General features: G+C 53.3%; 2 protein-coding genes across 4 annotated transcripts; both read right to left on the reverse strand.

Moving 5' to 3' along the window:
• Positions 1–969: 969 nt before the first annotated feature.
• Dnase1l2 (deoxyribonuclease 1 like 2) lies at positions 970–3,165 on the reverse strand. Its single transcript, XM_032914340.1, has 6 exons — positions 2,809–3,165; positions 2,581–2,669; positions 2,410–2,493; positions 2,038–2,329; positions 1,692–1,943; positions 970–1,395 (listed from the first exon to the last, which is right to left on the reverse strand). The coding sequence occupies exons 1-6, from the start codon at positions 3,136–3,138 to the stop codon at positions 1,342–1,344; spliced, it is 1,101 nt and encodes a 366-aa protein (XP_032770231.1). The 5' UTR covers positions 3,139–3,165; the 3' UTR covers positions 970–1,341.
• Positions 970–15,978, reverse strand: E4f1 (E4F transcription factor 1). 3 transcript variants are annotated; one of them, XM_032914336.1, is made up of 17 exons: positions 15,561–15,978; positions 11,600–11,751; positions 9,659–9,770; positions 7,443–7,636; positions 7,235–7,355; positions 6,928–7,080; positions 6,664–6,830; positions 6,107–6,316; positions 5,600–5,708; positions 5,275–5,492; positions 4,906–5,104; positions 4,685–4,827; positions 4,552–4,614; positions 2,581–4,476; positions 2,038–2,493; positions 1,692–1,943; positions 970–1,395 (listed from the first exon to the last, which is right to left on the reverse strand). In XM_032914336.1, exons 1-14 carry the CDS (start codon positions 15,712–15,714, stop codon positions 4,120–4,122), a joined length of 2,352 nt encoding a protein of 783 aa, XP_032770227.1. In that variant the 5' UTR covers positions 15,715–15,978; the 3' UTR covers positions 970–1,395; positions 1,692–1,943; positions 2,038–2,493; positions 2,581–4,119. The 3 variants fall into 3 exon arrangements, with proteins under 3 accessions (XP_032770227.1, XP_032770228.1, XP_032770229.1); XM_032914337.1 differs by having other exon boundaries at positions 5,600–5,705; positions 15,561–15,770; XM_032914338.1 differs by lacking the exons at positions 970–1,395; positions 1,692–1,943; positions 2,038–2,493; positions 2,581–4,476 and having other exon boundaries at positions 4,492–4,614; positions 15,561–15,774.
• Between the last annotated feature and the right edge of the window lie 287 nt (positions 15,979–16,265).

Genomic DNA, 16,265 nt, shown 5'->3' on the forward strand with positions numbered 1-16,265 from the left:
TCTGGCCAGCCAGGTAGTGACTGCCAGTGAGTCACCTTGTCTCACAACAAGCTAGAAACTTCCTCAACCTTCCTCAACCGAGTGTACATGTACACACAGAGAAGCTGGTCCTCCAAGCCTGGGGCCCTACAGCTGCAACTGCAAGCACCTTTCTGCCCCAGCCCAGGGCTTCTTATTCAGTGGTGCAGTCCTGAATCTTATATTAGATTTTGCAAAATCCAGATAGGTTTTGCACTAAATCTTTTGTTGAATTCCCAGAAATGCCAAAACAAACAACAAAACTTTTCTAATCCATCACAAGGCTCTTTCCCTGTAATTCATGCCTTTTCTCCAATCTCTCTAAAGAGGTTTTATTATCACACACACACACACACACACACACACACACACACACACATACGACAAGTTTTAACAACCAGAAACCTCGTAAGAGCCTTGTGTCTACAGAGCTATGTCCTACTCCTAAAGCGATGACTCGTCTGAGCATGAAACCTCCATCCTCCCAAGGCCTTGCCCAGCGCAGATTTTAAGGAAGACGCTCCAGAAGGCGCCTTTGAAGGGCTTGGCCTAAGCTGAGTGCGGGCTGGGCAGGACTCAGTTGCCAAGCCTTTGCTGTGAGCGCCTGTGCAGAAGGAGCCACAAGAGCTCACGTACAGAGTAGGGGCAGCAGCCTCCCTTGCCTCCCGCAGTGCTACAGAAGAGTCAGCCTCTGCCACAGTGGAAGGCCTTAGGGTTGAGGGGGTGAGGGGGGTGGAATGATCATGGTCCTCCTCTCAAATCCAGCAGGGTCCAGAGAGACATTACCAACGGAGCTGCCACGGGGGTGTTGACTCATGGAAGCATTTGAAGTTTGCACAAAGGAAATAAGGATGGGGAGGTGGCAGGGTGTAGCAGAGCCTGTGTCCCCCAGGCTGGGAAGTGAAAAAGCTAAGCCATCCCCTTCCCTGAGAGCAATGGAAGCAGACCTACTGAACATTAAGACCAAGCTCTGCAGCCTAGGTACAGAGGTCTCGTCACATAGAGGCCTCATCTGACCTGTGGGCAGTCCTGGCTGAGAGCGGCTTGTTTATTAAGCATGCAGCTGTGCGCTCGGCACTCAATGCTCTGGTCCCTTCCTGGGTTCTCACAGCAGCCCGATGAGGTAGGAGATATTAGTCCACCTTGCAGATGAGGAAACGGGAGCCTTAAGGAATCCTGTAATGTGTTCATAGCTGTTGTCCACACTAGCTGGTTCTACCCTGTATCCTCAATGGGTGGGTGGCCTGCCACCCTGAATGATTCATTATGGTGCCATTCCTTTGGGTCATAGTTCGCAGGTGGCATATCCTGAGGCCTTGGCTCTCAGTGAGGCTTGAAAGTCACTTCCACAGGGAAATGGTCGCTGATGGCAAGAGCCTGGAAGAAGAGAGGAAGAGCCGCAGCAGTTCAGCAGGGCAGCATGTCCTCTAGCTGCTCCCCCTCCCGCAAAAGGAGGCAGTGAGGCCTGGTGGTCACTCTTGGGCCTCAGACTGCCTCCACGTGGCAGAGAACAGAAGTGTGGGGCTTGGCACTCTAAGGATCCTTGGCTATGAGTGCTTTTGCTAGAGTGAGCACTAACGTAAACTCACAGCGAGCGAGCGAGCGTTTCTGTGAGCCCGCTCCTGAGGGCTGGGGCTGGCCAGTGTGTCTGCTGGAGCCGTGTCCACACTCACCTGGGTCTGATCTAGGTCAAATTCCTCCTGAAAGTTGTGAACTGAGGCTGACTGCGGCTTCAGGCTCTTGCGCAGGTGGGCGCCACTCACTACAATCCGGTCATAGGCGCAGTCTGAGTTGCCCACTGTGGTGTCCGCACTGTCTGGGATGAGCCACTTAAACACTTGGCTGCTCCGGAGACGGATCGAAGGCCAGTCATGCGCCTTCACGTACTTGCAATCAGCATTAAAGTCACCCAGAAACAGCATGTCCTGGAGGCAAACACAGCAGGCACATCTTAAACCTCGGGGAACACTTGTGGTAGTCTGGGACAGGAGTCGGGGGGCGAGGGGAGGGGCTGCCTACATCCGTGTTCCACTTGTCAATCACATCGAGGTACACGTCATAGAGCGCATCGATCTCCGCCACCGCCTGGTTTGGCGCTGCATGGAGGGGGATCAGCACTAGCTCCTTGGCGGCTGTGGAAAGTGGGGATGTGAGAGTCAAGGAAAGCCTGTAAGAGGGAGGTGTGTGTGTGGGGGGGGGTATGAGCTCACCACAGCCAGGAGCTGAGAATTTGACCACAAAAGGCTCCCGGCTGAAAGCATCCTCTGGGTCTGGATACTGGTACGTGCTCACCACTGACACTACATCTTTCCTGGGAGCAACAGAGAACAAGGTGTCTGTGGATCTGGTCACCGCTGCCCCAGTGTCCCCTCCCCGCAACCCGCCTCTCACCTGTAGACAAATAGATACATTTCCTTATACTGGTCACGTCCAAGTGGCTTGCTGCTCACAAAACCGTACTCGTGCTTCGACATGCTGTGGAGAGAGACACCAGTCCTGGGTCAAGTCACCGAACCAAGCTTGTGATCTTGGCTGGGGTTGTGGTGCCCGGCCCTGCCACACCTGTTAATTTGCTCCATGAGCAAGGACACTGCACTTAGGTCTGGGTCTCGCACTTCTTGCACCAGGGCGATGTCATAGCCAGCCAGAATCTGGAGGAAGAACCCACAGATGCACTGTCCCAGAGCCTAATTGCCCAGATCTTAGCTCCTGGTCCCCATCTACTCAAACCCTCCCTCTCCCACTCACCCTCCATTGTCTCCAGCCCGTCCCCACCCCACTGGGCCTCACCTGTGCTATGACACTGCCACAGTCTGGATCTGATGCTTTATGGTCTCCAAAGCTCTGAACATTGAAGGCTCCGATACGCAGTGCTGTGGCCCCCATGATCCCCAGGGCCCAAAATGCCGTCAGCGGGGCCCAGGGCCAACCCATGGCAAAGCAGAAAACCTGAAGACAGTAATGTCCCAGAGTAACACCAGCCCATACCAGGTCATAGCATGCCTGTAGACCAGCTAGATCTGGTACCCAGAGTTGGCCTGCATCCTGACACACTCCATGTTTCTCCAGTGTGTATGGGGCAGTGATGTCATTGCAAGGATGGAAAGATTCTATTCCCATGTAGCCTCTAGCTCAGCCCCTTGGACTTACCTGGATTGTGAATAAAGTCAGAAACTCAAAGGTCCCGAGTCACTGAGATGCAGTGCAGACTGAGGGCCTAATATGGCCCAAGATGAACTGCAGTCTCGGACCTACCAGCTCTGACTTCAAAGCACTCAGGTATTTGAGGCCCTGGACCAGGAAGGGGCTGGGCCACCATGGGAACCACCCCTTCCATGGAGTGGATTCCAGAACTGGCTCCTGTCCCAGAGACCCAAGAGGCAAGGGACAGAGCATATACTAAGCCACTTCCATTAACTGAGAATCAGGGCAAAAGCCCCTAGCCACCTCAGCACTCTAATGACAGGGACATCCATGCCCATGGCCAACTTCTCATTCTTCCTTGAGCTGCATTCCCCCAGGGAAACAGGCTGAGAAATCAAGAAAGACCAGCCCTAGCCTGCTCTGCCGTCTTCTGCTGCTTCTCCAAACCTGCCTATCACAGAGGACAGCATCAGCCACTCTGTCTGACCCAAGGTCCCAGGTCTCTAGACCAACCCCTTAACCCCTGGCAGTCCCAGATTTGGAAGCTGAGAGGGCACACCTCACACCCTAGCAGGCCTGTGAAAACGAGTCACAGACCCAGCTAGGTAGGGCATAAGGCTGTCTGTCTTCATGCCAGAGACACCCACGCGCCTTGAGGCGCCACCAGGGCTGGAAGCCAAGTGTGTGGCTAGAGGGTGGCCTGAGCGGGCAAGTGTGTCCAGAGGGTACCTATGGAGACAGTTGTGCCAGCCCCAGAGGCTGCCTCTACCCAACACAACAAGCTGCAGGTTTTTTAAGTTTTATTGTAAAGCAGAAAACAAAACAAAACAAAAAAACAACAAAACTGAGTACGTGTTCACGCTCTCTCTCCTCTGGCTGCCTGAACGTGGATGTCTTCTGACCAGACGGGCGTGGGCAGACACTCGGGGTTCTCACTCTTCCACAGAGTCCCTCAAACTATACAATGACTGTCTGCACCTCAAGCTGGCCCTCTGGTGAAGCAATGACCAGCTCCCCTCCGTGCTCAAGGATCTCGATGTCCTCTGATGACACCATTGTCACAGTGGCCTGTTCAGTACTGTTCGGCCCTGCCCGGGCTGTGAGCACAGTGCCCTCACTGATGGCTGAAGCCAGCGTCATGGCCACCTGCTCAGTCAGACTCTCAGGAGTGGCAATGGTGATCGTGTCCGCGGCAGCTGCCTCTGAGCCCAGTGCTGCCTCCTGGTCCATGGTCACATTCTGCACGATGATCTGGTGCCCAGCGCCAGCCTGGTGCACGATCTGCTGGACCACCTTCATGATGTGACTGTCCACCTGCAGAGACCACGTTCAGCCTGAGGGGCTGCTCGGCAGCGCGATGGCCCTCCCAGCCCTCACCCAGACCCTCACCTCTGTCTGCGTGCCCTCAATGATCTCAGTGGCTTCGCTGGTCTCCGTGTCATCCGCAGTAGCCTGGACAGTTGATTGAAGGTCATCACGGGCTGTCCCGAGTCCAAACCTGCCCCACCAGCTCTATACCTACCTCAATAATGTACTCTTGGGTGTCAGCCACCACAGATGAGAACTCCACCAGCACCGTGTGGGGGTCTTCTGCAAGCACAGTAGCAGCCGCAGAGGGGCTCTCCTCGGATACCAGCAACTCCTCCACTTCGAGCAGGCAGCCCCCTGCCAAGAGGGATGCTCAGCTCAGTCTGGGCCAGTGGACCCCAACGCTCACCCTCTCCTGCCATGTGCGGTCCAAACCTTTAGTGCGCAGGTGCCGGTTGAGTGTGCCATGCTCTGCGAAGCCACGGCCACATTTGTAGCACTTGAAAGGTTTCTCGCCGGTGTGGTGCCTCACATGCCGCACTAGAGAGCCCTTCTCCCGGAAGCCTCGGCTGCAGAACTGGCACACGTGGGGCTTTTCTTCCAAATGTGTCCGGAAGTGCACTTGCTGGGCATTCTAGGGAGACCTTTCTGTGACAGCCTGTTCTCCACTCTATCCCCCACCGAGGGCTGGGAGGCTACGAGTCAACAGACTAGGCCAGGAGCAGGGTGTGGGGACTGGGGGACTGTCCAGTTAGACAATGGAGAGTGGGTTCAGGTGTAAGGATCTCAGGACCAAAGGCCTACCTTGGTCTTGTAACGCTTGCCACACTGGGGACAAGGGAAAGGCCTCTCGTCGGAGTGGACACGCCGGTGGCCCCGCACATGAGCAATGGTCTTATAAAGCTTCCCACAGTCTCCACAACGGAAGCGGCGCTCGTGCACATGCACCTCCTGGTGCTTCTTGAGCAGGTAGGCTTTGGGGAAGGTCTTGCCACACTGTGTGCAGGTGAATGGCCTCGGCCCTGAAGCCATACCCAACGTCAGGGCATTTTCACCACCCACAAGCCCACCAGCTGGCAGCCCACAGACCACCCTACCCATGGACCCCCTTCACCTCCCTGCTACCCACCTATATGACCTCTCTTGTGGGCCTCCAAGGTAGCCGCTGATGGGAAAGTCTCACTGCACTGAGAGCACGGGTGGGTCCTGGGCACAGTGGTGGCCTCACTGGCTACCTGCTGGGAGACCACAGACCAACCTCTAGTGCCTACTGTAAGCTGTGCTTCAATGGTACCAAACCCAAGAGCCGGCTGTCTTCCCTCCCGGCCTTAGGTAAGGAAGTTAGCAGTCTAGAGAACAGTTAAGCACCAAGCCGGGCACAGTGGGCCATGCCTGTGATTCCAGTACCCATAGAAGCAGGAGAGTCTAGAACTGAGGCCAACACTGGCTACACTGTAAATTTGAGGCAACCCAGATTACACCAGGCTGTTTCTCAAAAGACATAAAAAATCTAAATAAAAAAGAATGAGGCAGCTACCCGCTCCCCACCCCCTACCTCCCCCCGTCACCCCCACCTCCCATGAGAAGCAGACATTGGGTCAGCCCCGTCAGGAGCATGCCTGTAACAGAAACCTACTGTCTCTATCTGCTCCACCTCCAGCAGTGGCAGCTCTGGGGCTCCATCTCCCAGGGACTGGGGACTGGACCCAGAAGGAGGGGCTGGCTGCAGGGTACTCTCCTCCCCAGCAACCCTGTCGAGGACGATGCCAGAATTCTGCATGGCCTGATGTAGCAGGTTCTCCCGGCTGTTCTCACGGGAGCAGGGAAGCTCCTCACAGTCTGCCGACTGTAAGGGAGGCAGAGGGAAAGGAGGAGGGAGGGAGGCCTGCCAGGCAGCCCAGCCCAACATAGGGCACCCACCCCTCTCACCCCACATGGCTGACCCCGCACAGGCCCATCTTTGGAGCCCATGCTGCACAGCTACCTTTGTTCTCATTAAATTCCGTCCCGTTCTCCCTAGACCTGAACTCACTCCCCTGCTGCTCCCTGCTTTGACATGCCGTCTACTAAGTTCCCCCTCAACCTGACTGCTTTCTTGGGGTGGTGGTGGGAGGTAACCTCGTCCCGTTCCTGCTGAAGGCAGCATCTGAACCCAACCTGGCACTGTGATCAAAGTGCAGAAGCAGCACCAACCTCTGGGGTCAGGGCTTTCATGCCCAGGGGAAGCTCCTGCATCTGGACATGGACTTCATGGATGACAGTGCCCTTGGCATCTGTCACCAGGTGAATCACAGGTGATGTCTCCATGGGTTCTCCTGCCACTGACGATGTCACTGTCCCCACAGTGGAGGCACTGGACCCTTTAAGGCAGAGTTCAGTCAGTCCTGGAGCCTGGCAGTCAGTTTGGGGAACCCCAGTCCCAGGAGCTCAGACAGGCAGCCTCCCCGCTAAGCTGACCTGCAGGCACTTCCTCTTTGCCCACGGCTGTGTCCTTGCTTATGCTGAAACGGATCTTTTCTGTGCATGGAGTGAGAGATTTGAGGTGCCGAGTCAGTGCGCCTGACTCTCGGAAACTCTTTCCACACTTGGCACATTTGTAGGGACGCTCATCTGTAGAGAGAACAGTCAGCCCCCGGTGGGAGGTGGGTAATGCCCTGTGGTGAGGGGACACCAGGTCTTTTCATCTAAGACACAGGCAAGCTGTAGGGGCCCCTAGAGCCAACCAGCAGGTTACTTAATACGGCTCTAACCCCACTTCACATACCAGTGTGCCGTCGGTGGTGCCGGATCAGAGAGCCCTTGGTCCGAAAGGAGGCCCCACAGAGCTTGCACTCGTGGTCCTTGCGGCTGCTGTGTGTTACCATGTGAGCCTTGAGGATGCTGCCCTGTGGGGAGGGGCAGTGAGGCTCAAGGCACTTCACTGAATGGGAACAGGCAGGGGAGCCAGTGGGCCCTCGGCCCCAGGGGCTCACCGTTTTGAAGGTCTTGTGACATAGCATGCACACGTAGCGGCCTTCCTTGTTCACCAGCAGCTTGACTTGGGCCTGCTCGCCCTCCCCAATAAGCCCAAGTTCCTGATGGTTAGGACTGCCTGGAGCCTCTGCCATCTCGCCATCCCCTGGCTCTGCCTCAGCAGCCACAATGACCTCTTTGATGTGCCCACTTCCTGAGGGAGAGGCGAGTTAACGTAAGCCTCAAGACCTATCACAGCCCTGCCCACAGCGATCCCTCCACAGGGTCCACTAGGAGCCACAGAACCATCTAGATCACACACCCCCAGTCCTAGGGCTTAGAACCTAGTTCGGCTCCCTCATTCTCTCCTTCTGGATAGTCACGGTCCCATCGACACCAAGGAGAGAGTTCTGGGGGCTGTCTGTTGGCCTTGGCTGCCAGCAGGTAGACAGGCAGGCCTAGCCAGCTCCATGTGCAGAAAGGACGGGAGAAACCAGACACAGATGGCTGAGAAGAAGGTCAGGGCTCTGCGCTCCTTGAAGGATGCTGAGGGCCATGGTGTAAACACACTGCACGTTTCCTACTCAGAGGCGCTGAGTGGGGTCTGCTGCACAGCTGTTCTCAGAAGCCATCCCCATCCCGAGGGCTGTGTTCTGACAAGCCATTCTCTCAAAACAGAATGAGTGAGCACCATGACTCAGGAACAATTAAGGGCATCTCCCGCCCATGCTCCAACCCAGTGCTCCAAAAGTCCCTTCGCAAAGGACAGAGCTGATGGGCGAGACACACAGGTGCACCAGCCCAAGAGGAAATGAAATGCCTTTGTGCAAGACAGGACTCCCTAGAGCCGATACTCAGCCACCCCACGCAGACCCTGCTGGCCAGCCCCACACACCCCCACTGCCTTTTCTTTACCTGGGCCATCAGAAATGCTGGTGGCCCCTGGCTCCCCTCCCCTGGGGACACCTGCAAAGAGAACAGAAGCAGAAGCCCCTGAAGAGGGGACACTGTGCTAAGCCAGAGCTTGAAACCACTGGAGGTTGGGAGTGGGTGGAGAAGGATGAAGCTGCTAGAGCCTGGTTATACATCAGAACCAGTGAACTTGTTTCCCCAAACACCACCACCCACCACAAAAACTAAACCATGCACCAGGGCCCCACCCCCATGTGACAACATTCCTAAGTCTGAGTCCAGGGCTGAGTCTCCTGGTTGCAGGAACATTGAGGAAGGCAGTGCAAACTCGACAGGTGCCTCCTCGGAGAGGGCAATGTGCTCAGAGGCCCCTTCCCAAGGTTGACTTCCTCAACACATCCTTCTGCTTCCTGCCCCAGCTGACTCTCAGAGCTTCTCAAGGTCAAGTTCTATCCTGTTTCAATCCCTTCCTGCCCACCTGCCCGTTCATCCAGCAGTCTCAGCAGAGCACTGACCATTGTCTCCCCAACATCCAACCCCATTGTATCCTTCAGTGGCTTTTAGCGCTCATCCCTTTCCTGAACTCAGTCTGCCTCCCTCCACCTGTCCAAGCCCAGAATGCCCTTGGAATGCTCCCTGCCTCCTCAGCACAGCCTCCTAGTAATAAGCACCTGACCCAGCCAGGCCTCTCGTAGCTCCTTTCCACTGCCGTCAGTCAGCACCTCAGTTGAAAGCATCAGCCATCAAAGAGGCTCGGCATCATATGCTCATAAAAGCCCAACAGGGACCAGGCACCAGTCCTCACACAGTGGAAGGACGCAGAGGGATGAAAACCAACGTCAAGCAGCAAGTCCGGGCCAGCTAAAGCAGCTGCAACACCCTGTGCACCCCACTGACTCGACAAAGGCAACTGCTGGGGCAAGGGACCATGTTAGGGGACAACGACGACACTGCCTAGGGACAGGAAGGAAGGATCGGGGTGGGAGAGAAGTGCAGAAGATGCTAAGGAGGACGAGGACAGAGGTGGCCTACAAAAGCACAGGAGGCGAGAGACGAGTTCACGGTGATGAAGAGTCCGGTGCCTACAAGCACTCTAGGCAGTAAGAAATGCCCTGGCCCCCTTCCTAAAAGAGCATAGGGGCTACTGATCCTCCTCCTGAAGGGACTGCCTAGGGGAAGGCTCACAGGCTCGGGCCCCTCGGTGGACAGGCCTGGCCCTCGGGAAAGTGAAGGATATACGCAGTGGAGATCCTCCAGCCCTGACTATAATCAGCCGTCAATCAATCCCTCAGAACTGAGGGCGACCCATGGACAGCTGGCTTACCAACGAGGTCAGGAGCATGGCTCATGTCTTCTGCCAGAGAGGTGGCCTCCACCACGATGTGGGCCACAGTGATGGGTTCCTCTGGACCTTCCTCTGCCGCTGTTGGCACCACCTGTCACAAACAGATGAGATGCACCTGTGGGTTCCAGAACTCACAGGGAACCTTGGCTCCCTCTGTGGAAGAAGGACTTCCTTCTAGTCCAGCCCATGCCCAACAGGAAGGCTGTCGGGTGGGCTCTTGAAGAAGCATGGCTCTACGCCTGACTCACAGCCTGGCCCCAGAGTCAAGGTCGTCCCATCAGTCTAACACCTCTCACCACTGTGGCCTGGACAGAGACCAAAAAGCATAAACAATGAGGGTTCATAACAGGCACCAAGATGGGCTGGGAGTGCAGTGCCCCCACCCCACCGCCCCAGCCCGACGGTCAAAAGAAAGGACCTCATGGCTGTGGGACAAACCATCCAGGAAGGTACTCAGGGAGGGGGCCAGTACTAAGGGCAGGATAGGAGAGTTAATCCTTTTCTAATGCGGTCTGTACAAATCCCTGTTCATAGCCCGAGGCCACTGACATTTCCTAGCAAAGGTCTTCAACCTTCCTAACACCACACCCTATAATATCGTCCTCACAGCATGGTGACCCCCAACCATAAAATTATTTTTGCTGCTACTCTATAACTGTAATCTTACTACTGTTATGAATCCTAATGTAAATATTTGTGTTTTCTGATGGACTTGGGGTGACCCCTGTGAAAGGGTTGTTTGACAACTCCAAAAGGGTCACAACTCACAGGCTGAAAACCACTGTCCTAGAGGCTTCCTTCTCTTGGAGCAAGGGTACTAGAGACTGAACCTGTAGGCTTGTGCAGGTTAACAAACATTCTACTACAGAGCTATATTCCTAGGCCTCTTTTCATTTGTAAAAATATAAAAGATATATTTATTTTCATTTTATATACATGAGTGTCTTACTTGTATGTATATATGCATGTATGTATGTATGTATATATGTATGTATGTACACTACCGGTGTGCCTAGTACCCACAAAGGCTAGAAAGAGGGCATCAGACTCCACAGAACTGGAGTAACCAATGGTTGTGAGCTACCCCACAGATGGCTGGGACTGAACCTGAGTTCTCTGGGAGAGCAACAAGTACTCCTAACCACTGAGTCATTTCTCCAGCCTCCTTTTTTTTAGTATATGTGCTGCCGAAGCGAGCACTCTCCAGCCTCCTTTAAATTGTTATTTTGAATCTAAACTGTCTAAAATCACCTCGAGCTTACATTGTAGCCCAAGTTGGCCTGAAACTTGAAAGCCTTTTGCCTTCCCCTCCTCCATGGCCAGGATCACAGATCTATATACTACCAGGCCTGGCCAGAGCTCTTCTTAATTCTCCCCAACAAGACTGTGAGAGAAGGGGTTGGGGATTTAGCTCCCAGGCCCTGGGTTCGGTCCCCAGCTCCGAAAAAAAAAAAAAAAAAAAAAAAAAAAAAAAAAAAAAAAAAAAAAAAAAAAGACTGTGAGAGAGTACCCATCTCACAGGGATGCTGTCTAACTTAGTAAGACAGTGAGGACATCCCCAAACACATCACTGGAGTCCAACCAAGTGGCTCATCTTCCTGCAGGTGCCAGGACCCAGCAGGGCCTACTTCAAGAGACCCCCAGGAACCATATGTATAGGACAGGGGATAAGGAAAAAGACAAAAGTTTCCGTGATCTCTTAAGCTGAGACCTACACGCACGCATGCACCCTGCAACTATGTAGGCTGCTGAGAGGCTGAGTTACCCCAGGCCACGCGAAGCACCACTACCCTCTTACTAGTACAGTCTTGTCTTCCTTCACTCACAGCCAAGCAGTTGCCACATCATGAACCAGCTGTACAGGCTGGTCAAAACACCGTTTCACAAATGAGCCAAACCAGAGGAGTGAGGATGGCTCACCTCCTGGCCCAGCAACGCAGTGGCAGCAGGGGTGGTGGGCAGGGCCTCTTGTGGGGCCCGATGGCAGGTCTTCTGAATCTTGTGCTGGACAAAGTCCTCCAAGGCAGTGAATTCCACTTGGCAGCGTCCACATCTGTGCACGTCATCCTCATCTGCAATAAGCCTGAGGTCAGGGGGCTGGGGCCAGTCAGGGCCTCATCCAGCTTCCCGTCAAGGCTGAGCCGAGAGAGAGCCAAGGATGGCCTCAAACCACAGCTGGTACGCCTGCTCACCCAAGAGCTGCTGGGAACACAATGGAGGAGTGCATCCAAGGCGGGGGAACTCCAGGGTCTAACCCCACGCTTTAGAGTCTACAGAAGCAAGGCCTCCCAGAGAGACCAGCATTCTGTACAGGGTTACCCTGGCCACACATTTATCCTGCAAGGGCACACTGAAGCTGTCGTAACCAAAGTCCCTACCCTCCAGCCTGGGGAGAGAGAGGATGGGGGACACAGGATCTCACACAACCAAGTCTGGAGACAGCAGAGGACCCAGATTTAAGATGACTGGGGAGTTGGGGATGTAGCTCAATGGTAGAGCACTTGCCTAGCATGCATAAGACCTCTGAGTTTGGATCCCCAGAATTTAAAAAATTTTAGGACTGCTGGTGATTGAATATGTAAGCATCTCTCTTGCCATCCTGAAATTATTTCCACATCTCGAGAAGAATAAAGTGGGCTAATTAGGGGGTTGGGGATTTAGCTCAGTGGTAGAGCGCTTGCCCAGCATGCGGAAGGCCCTGAGTTCGATCCCCAGCTCCGGAAGAAAAAAAAAAAAAGTGGGCTAATTAGTATAACTGGTACATAAGAGGGACTCAGAAGGTTGATAGCCACAAAGCTCTAGCTAATAGGCCAGCTTTTTAAAAACACAAACTAGCAGGAGCCCTCACCTCTGACCAACCCTACTGTTTTGTATATGTTTGCATGTGGTGCTGAAATATGAGCTTTGAATAGGCTGAGCAAATGCTCTACCACTGGGACAAAGCTAGCCCCTGCCCCTTCCTTCCTCTCTTCTGATGCTATGTTGTCCCCATCGGGTAGCATCCTGCTCCAGAGCCTACACCAGGGATAAAGCAGTTACACATCCTCCTCACTGAGCCCCTAATACATAATGATCACACAAGAATCGTTTTGGAGGGGCTGGAGAGATGGTTTAGTGGCTAAGAGCACTCGGTGCTCTTCCAAAGGACCCAGGTTCAATCCCCAGCACCCACATGGTATCTCATAACTGTAACTCCAGTTCCAGGGGATCAGACACCAATGCACATGAAATAAAATTAAACTATGAAAAACAGATTTTTCTTTTCTTTCTCATTTTTGTTTTGCTTTTACTGAGACAGGGTCTCTCTTCGTAGCCACAGCTGTCCTGAAATTCACTATTTAGAACCAGGATGGCTTTGAACTCAGAGATTCACCTGCCTCTGCCTCTCCAGTGCTGGTGTGTACCACTGCTCCTGCCCCTCCCCGCTTTGCTTTAAGACTTGCCTATTTTTACTTCATGTGTGGGTGTTTTGCCTGCCTGTGTGTTGGCGCACTATACATGTGCCCATAGAGACCAGAAGATGGATCAGATCACCTGAAATTGGAGTTGTGAACATTTATTAGTTACTGTGGAAGTAGGAATTGAACCCAGGTCCTCTGCAAGACCAACAATTATTTTGTTTTGTTTTTGATTTTTTTGACACAGGGTTTCTCTGTATTGCCCTGGCTGTTCTGGAACTCACTCTGTAGACCAGGCTGGCCTCAAACTGTGAGATCTGCCTGCCTCTGCCACCCAAGCACTGGGATTAAAGGCATGCGCCACCAGGGCCCAGCTGCAACGAGTTCTTAACTACTGAGCCATCCTTCCAGCTCAGCACCTAAGAATTTAACCAAATCATGCCAGCACCCTGGGGAAAGGGATGACTTGGTCCATCCTAGAAAAATGACTAAGGTTCAAGGTCACTGAGCTGAGCCAGCCAGACTCAGCTTCCAATGCAGTCTGCCAGTTTCCACTGTCTTACACTCAGTCCCACATCAAAGGCAAACCCAGCCTAGGACAAGGAGGAGTCAATGACAAATTAATGATCAAATAAAAGGCCAAACCCAAGCTATGACTGGCCCATAGGCCACCTGAAAGAGGGTGGGGGCCCTCCACAAGGCTCACAAACCAAGCACTGAAGTAAGTGCCTAACCCCACTCATTTAGAGTCTGACTCAGCACCAAGATATTGATACTGAAAGAGCCCCTGGCCCAGAAAAGGTCACACCTATCCCATTTCACAAGAGGAAAAAAATAAAATAAAAAAAAGACTATAAACCAGTGGTTCTCAACAGGTGGGTCCCGACCCCTTAGGGTCGCTATCAAATATTTACATTTCACCTCATAACAGTAGCAAACTTACAGTTATGAAGTAGCAACAAAACAATTTTCTGGTTGGTGGTTCCACAACATGAGGAACTGTATTAAAAGATGAAAGCAGGGGTTGGGGATTTAGCTCAGTGGTAGAGCGTTTGCCTAGGAAGCTCAAGGCCCTGGGTTGGGTCCTCAGCTCCGGGGAGATGAAAGCATTCTGAAGGTTAAGAACCACTTTCATGGGCTGGAGAGATGGCTCAGCGGTTAAAAGCACCCGACTAGGGGTTGGGGATTTAGCTCAGGGGTAGAGCGCTTGCCTAGCAAGCGCAAGGCCCTGGGAAGAGCAAGGTCCCCAGCTCCGGAAAAAAAGAAAAAAAAAAAAAAAAAATACCCGACTACTCTTCCAGAGGTCCTGAGTTCAACTCCCAGCAACCACATGGTGGCTCTCAACCATCTGTAAAGAGATCCGATGCCCTCTTCTGGTGTATCTGAAGACAGCTACAGTGTACTTATATATAATAAATGAATTAAAAAAAAAAAACATTTTCATAAGTAAACCCAAGAATCTATAAGCACATGCCTTTATCCCAGCAATAGGAAGACTGGGGTAGGAGGAGTTCTACAAATTCAAGGCCAGTCAAATCTACATAATGAGAACCTGTCTTTAAAAAAAAAAAAAAAAACCCAGAAACTTCTCTGAGAGATCCCTGAGACTGTAACTGACCCTCTCCAAGCTGAAATAAAGGAGAAAAAGAATTCAGAGTGGGACTGAATCCTTTCGTGACAAAGAGCAGCAATATATTTGCCAAACCACTTCCTGTCTGATCAAATCCACAGCTCCGTGGAACTAATGCACAGGGGATACCCAAACCATCTCTGAAAGATATCAGTACCTAGAGAAGTAATCCTTAGTGTACCCAACACAGCCCTCGGCATACAGACACGATTTTAACTCCCATCCTCCTAGGAAAAAATTAAAGGGTTTAGGAGAGGAGTTACAGCTTCGGCTCCAGTCTGATCCTTGACAGGAGCCAGATGGACGACTTAACAACTTTACAGCCCTTGAACCTCAATTATCTCCATCTCTGAAGTGAAGAGTATTAATAATAGTTCGCCCTTCGAGGCTGGTTTAAGGAATGGTAAAAGTCGGATAGAGCGGGGGTGTTCCGCACATTCCTGGAATCGTTGCTCCACCCCGTAGAGTAGACCCAGGTCCTCAGTGGGGCGGTGCCGCCTCCCCAGGTCAGGTCCCTAATCCCTTTCTGGCAGGGCGGCCCCGCCTCCAGTCATCAGCTCCGCCAGGGCTAAGGCCCCAGTGGCAGAGGGGACGCAGGCGCTAGGGCTGGTGAGCGCTGAAGAGCAGCGAGCAGTATCTGTTTGGCCAGATCTACCCCAAAGGGCTGGAGAAATGGGCTCCCTATGAGCCTCTGCATCTGGCCCAGCGGTTGGAGGTGGTCCGAAGGGAACCCTGTGAGAGTTGTGAAGGTTTGCAGACACTCGAGGAGCCTGGATCCGGGCGAGACTGTACACCGCAGCTCGGGCAAAGCCGCCCGCACCCCGGCCTTACCAGGCTTCTGTAGCCTCATTACCTTCCTCGCTGAAGGGCGCTGGGAGCCCAAGAAAGCCACCGTTGGACAAGGCCGCCGCCGCTGCAACCCCGCCCTCGCCCGCTTCATGCCCGGCTTCGGCCCGGGCTTCTGCCGTATGAGCGGCCGTCACCCGCACTGCCATCGCGCCCTCCATGTCGCAACGCGCCACAGGAAGATGGCGGATTTACGACCATGTCGTCATAACAACGGGCCGCACCGAGGGCTGCGTGTCCTACAGGCAGGGGGCGGGACAAGAACGAGTTTGATGGACAGGTAAAGGGGCAGGGCTACGGGTTGTGGTCTAGCGCGTCAGTAGAGGTGGAGCTTAGCTCTTTGAGCCTCCAGCGCGGGACTTCAGGGCGGAAGTGGGCGTGCCGGAACATGGCTGAGGGTGAACTGTCGGTGGAGTAAACAATCTGAACGCTCACACGTTCTTTTTTTTTTTAATGTGTATGGATATTTTGTCTGCATACATGTCAGTGCACCACGTGCATCCTGGCGACCGCGGAACCCTCTTATGGGTATCTGGAACTGGAATTGCAGATGAAGTTACATGTAGGTGTTGGGAATGGATACGCTGAAATAACAGCCATTGTGTTCTTAAACGCCCAGAGAATCTGAACTCTTTAGTGACACCACCCAATATAGCATCCTGGACTCAGATCAGGGTTGCAATGTCAGAATTCCCTGGGCATGAGAAAAAAA

Source organism: Rattus rattus, chromosome 9 (assembly GCF_011064425.1).
Source record: "Rattus rattus isolate New Zealand chromosome 9, Rrattus_CSIRO_v1, whole genome shotgun sequence".
Classification (NCBI taxonomy): domain Eukaryota; kingdom Metazoa; phylum Chordata; class Mammalia; order Rodentia; family Muridae; genus Rattus; species Rattus rattus.

Bases quoted from the DNA above. Each gene is read 5' to 3' on its own strand.
- Dnase1l2 (XM_032914340.1), bottom strand. From the start codon at position 3,138: ATGGGAATAGAATCTTTCCATCCTTGCAATGACATCACTGCCCCATAC. The intron at 2,670-2,808 runs GTGAGGCCCAGT...TTCTTCCTCCAG, and splicing joins GTGGCAGTGTCATAGCACAG to ATTCTGGCTGGCTATGACAT. The intron at 2,330-2,409 runs GTGAGAGGCGGG...TGTTGCTCCCAG, and splicing joins ATGTATCTATTTGTCTACAG to GAAAGATGTAGTGTCAGTGG.
- E4f1 (XM_032914336.1), bottom strand. From the start codon at position 15,714: ATGGAGGGCGCGATGGCAGTGCGGGTGACGGCCGCTCATACGGCAGAA. The intron at 7,356-7,442 runs GTGAGCCCCTGG...CCCTCCCCACAG, and splicing joins GTCACAAGACCTTCAAAACG to GGCAGCATCCTCAAGGCTCA. The intron at 4,477-4,551 runs GTGAGGGTCTGG...TGGTCTCTGCAG, and splicing joins TTGAGGGCACGCAGACAGAG to GTGGACAGTCACATCATGAA.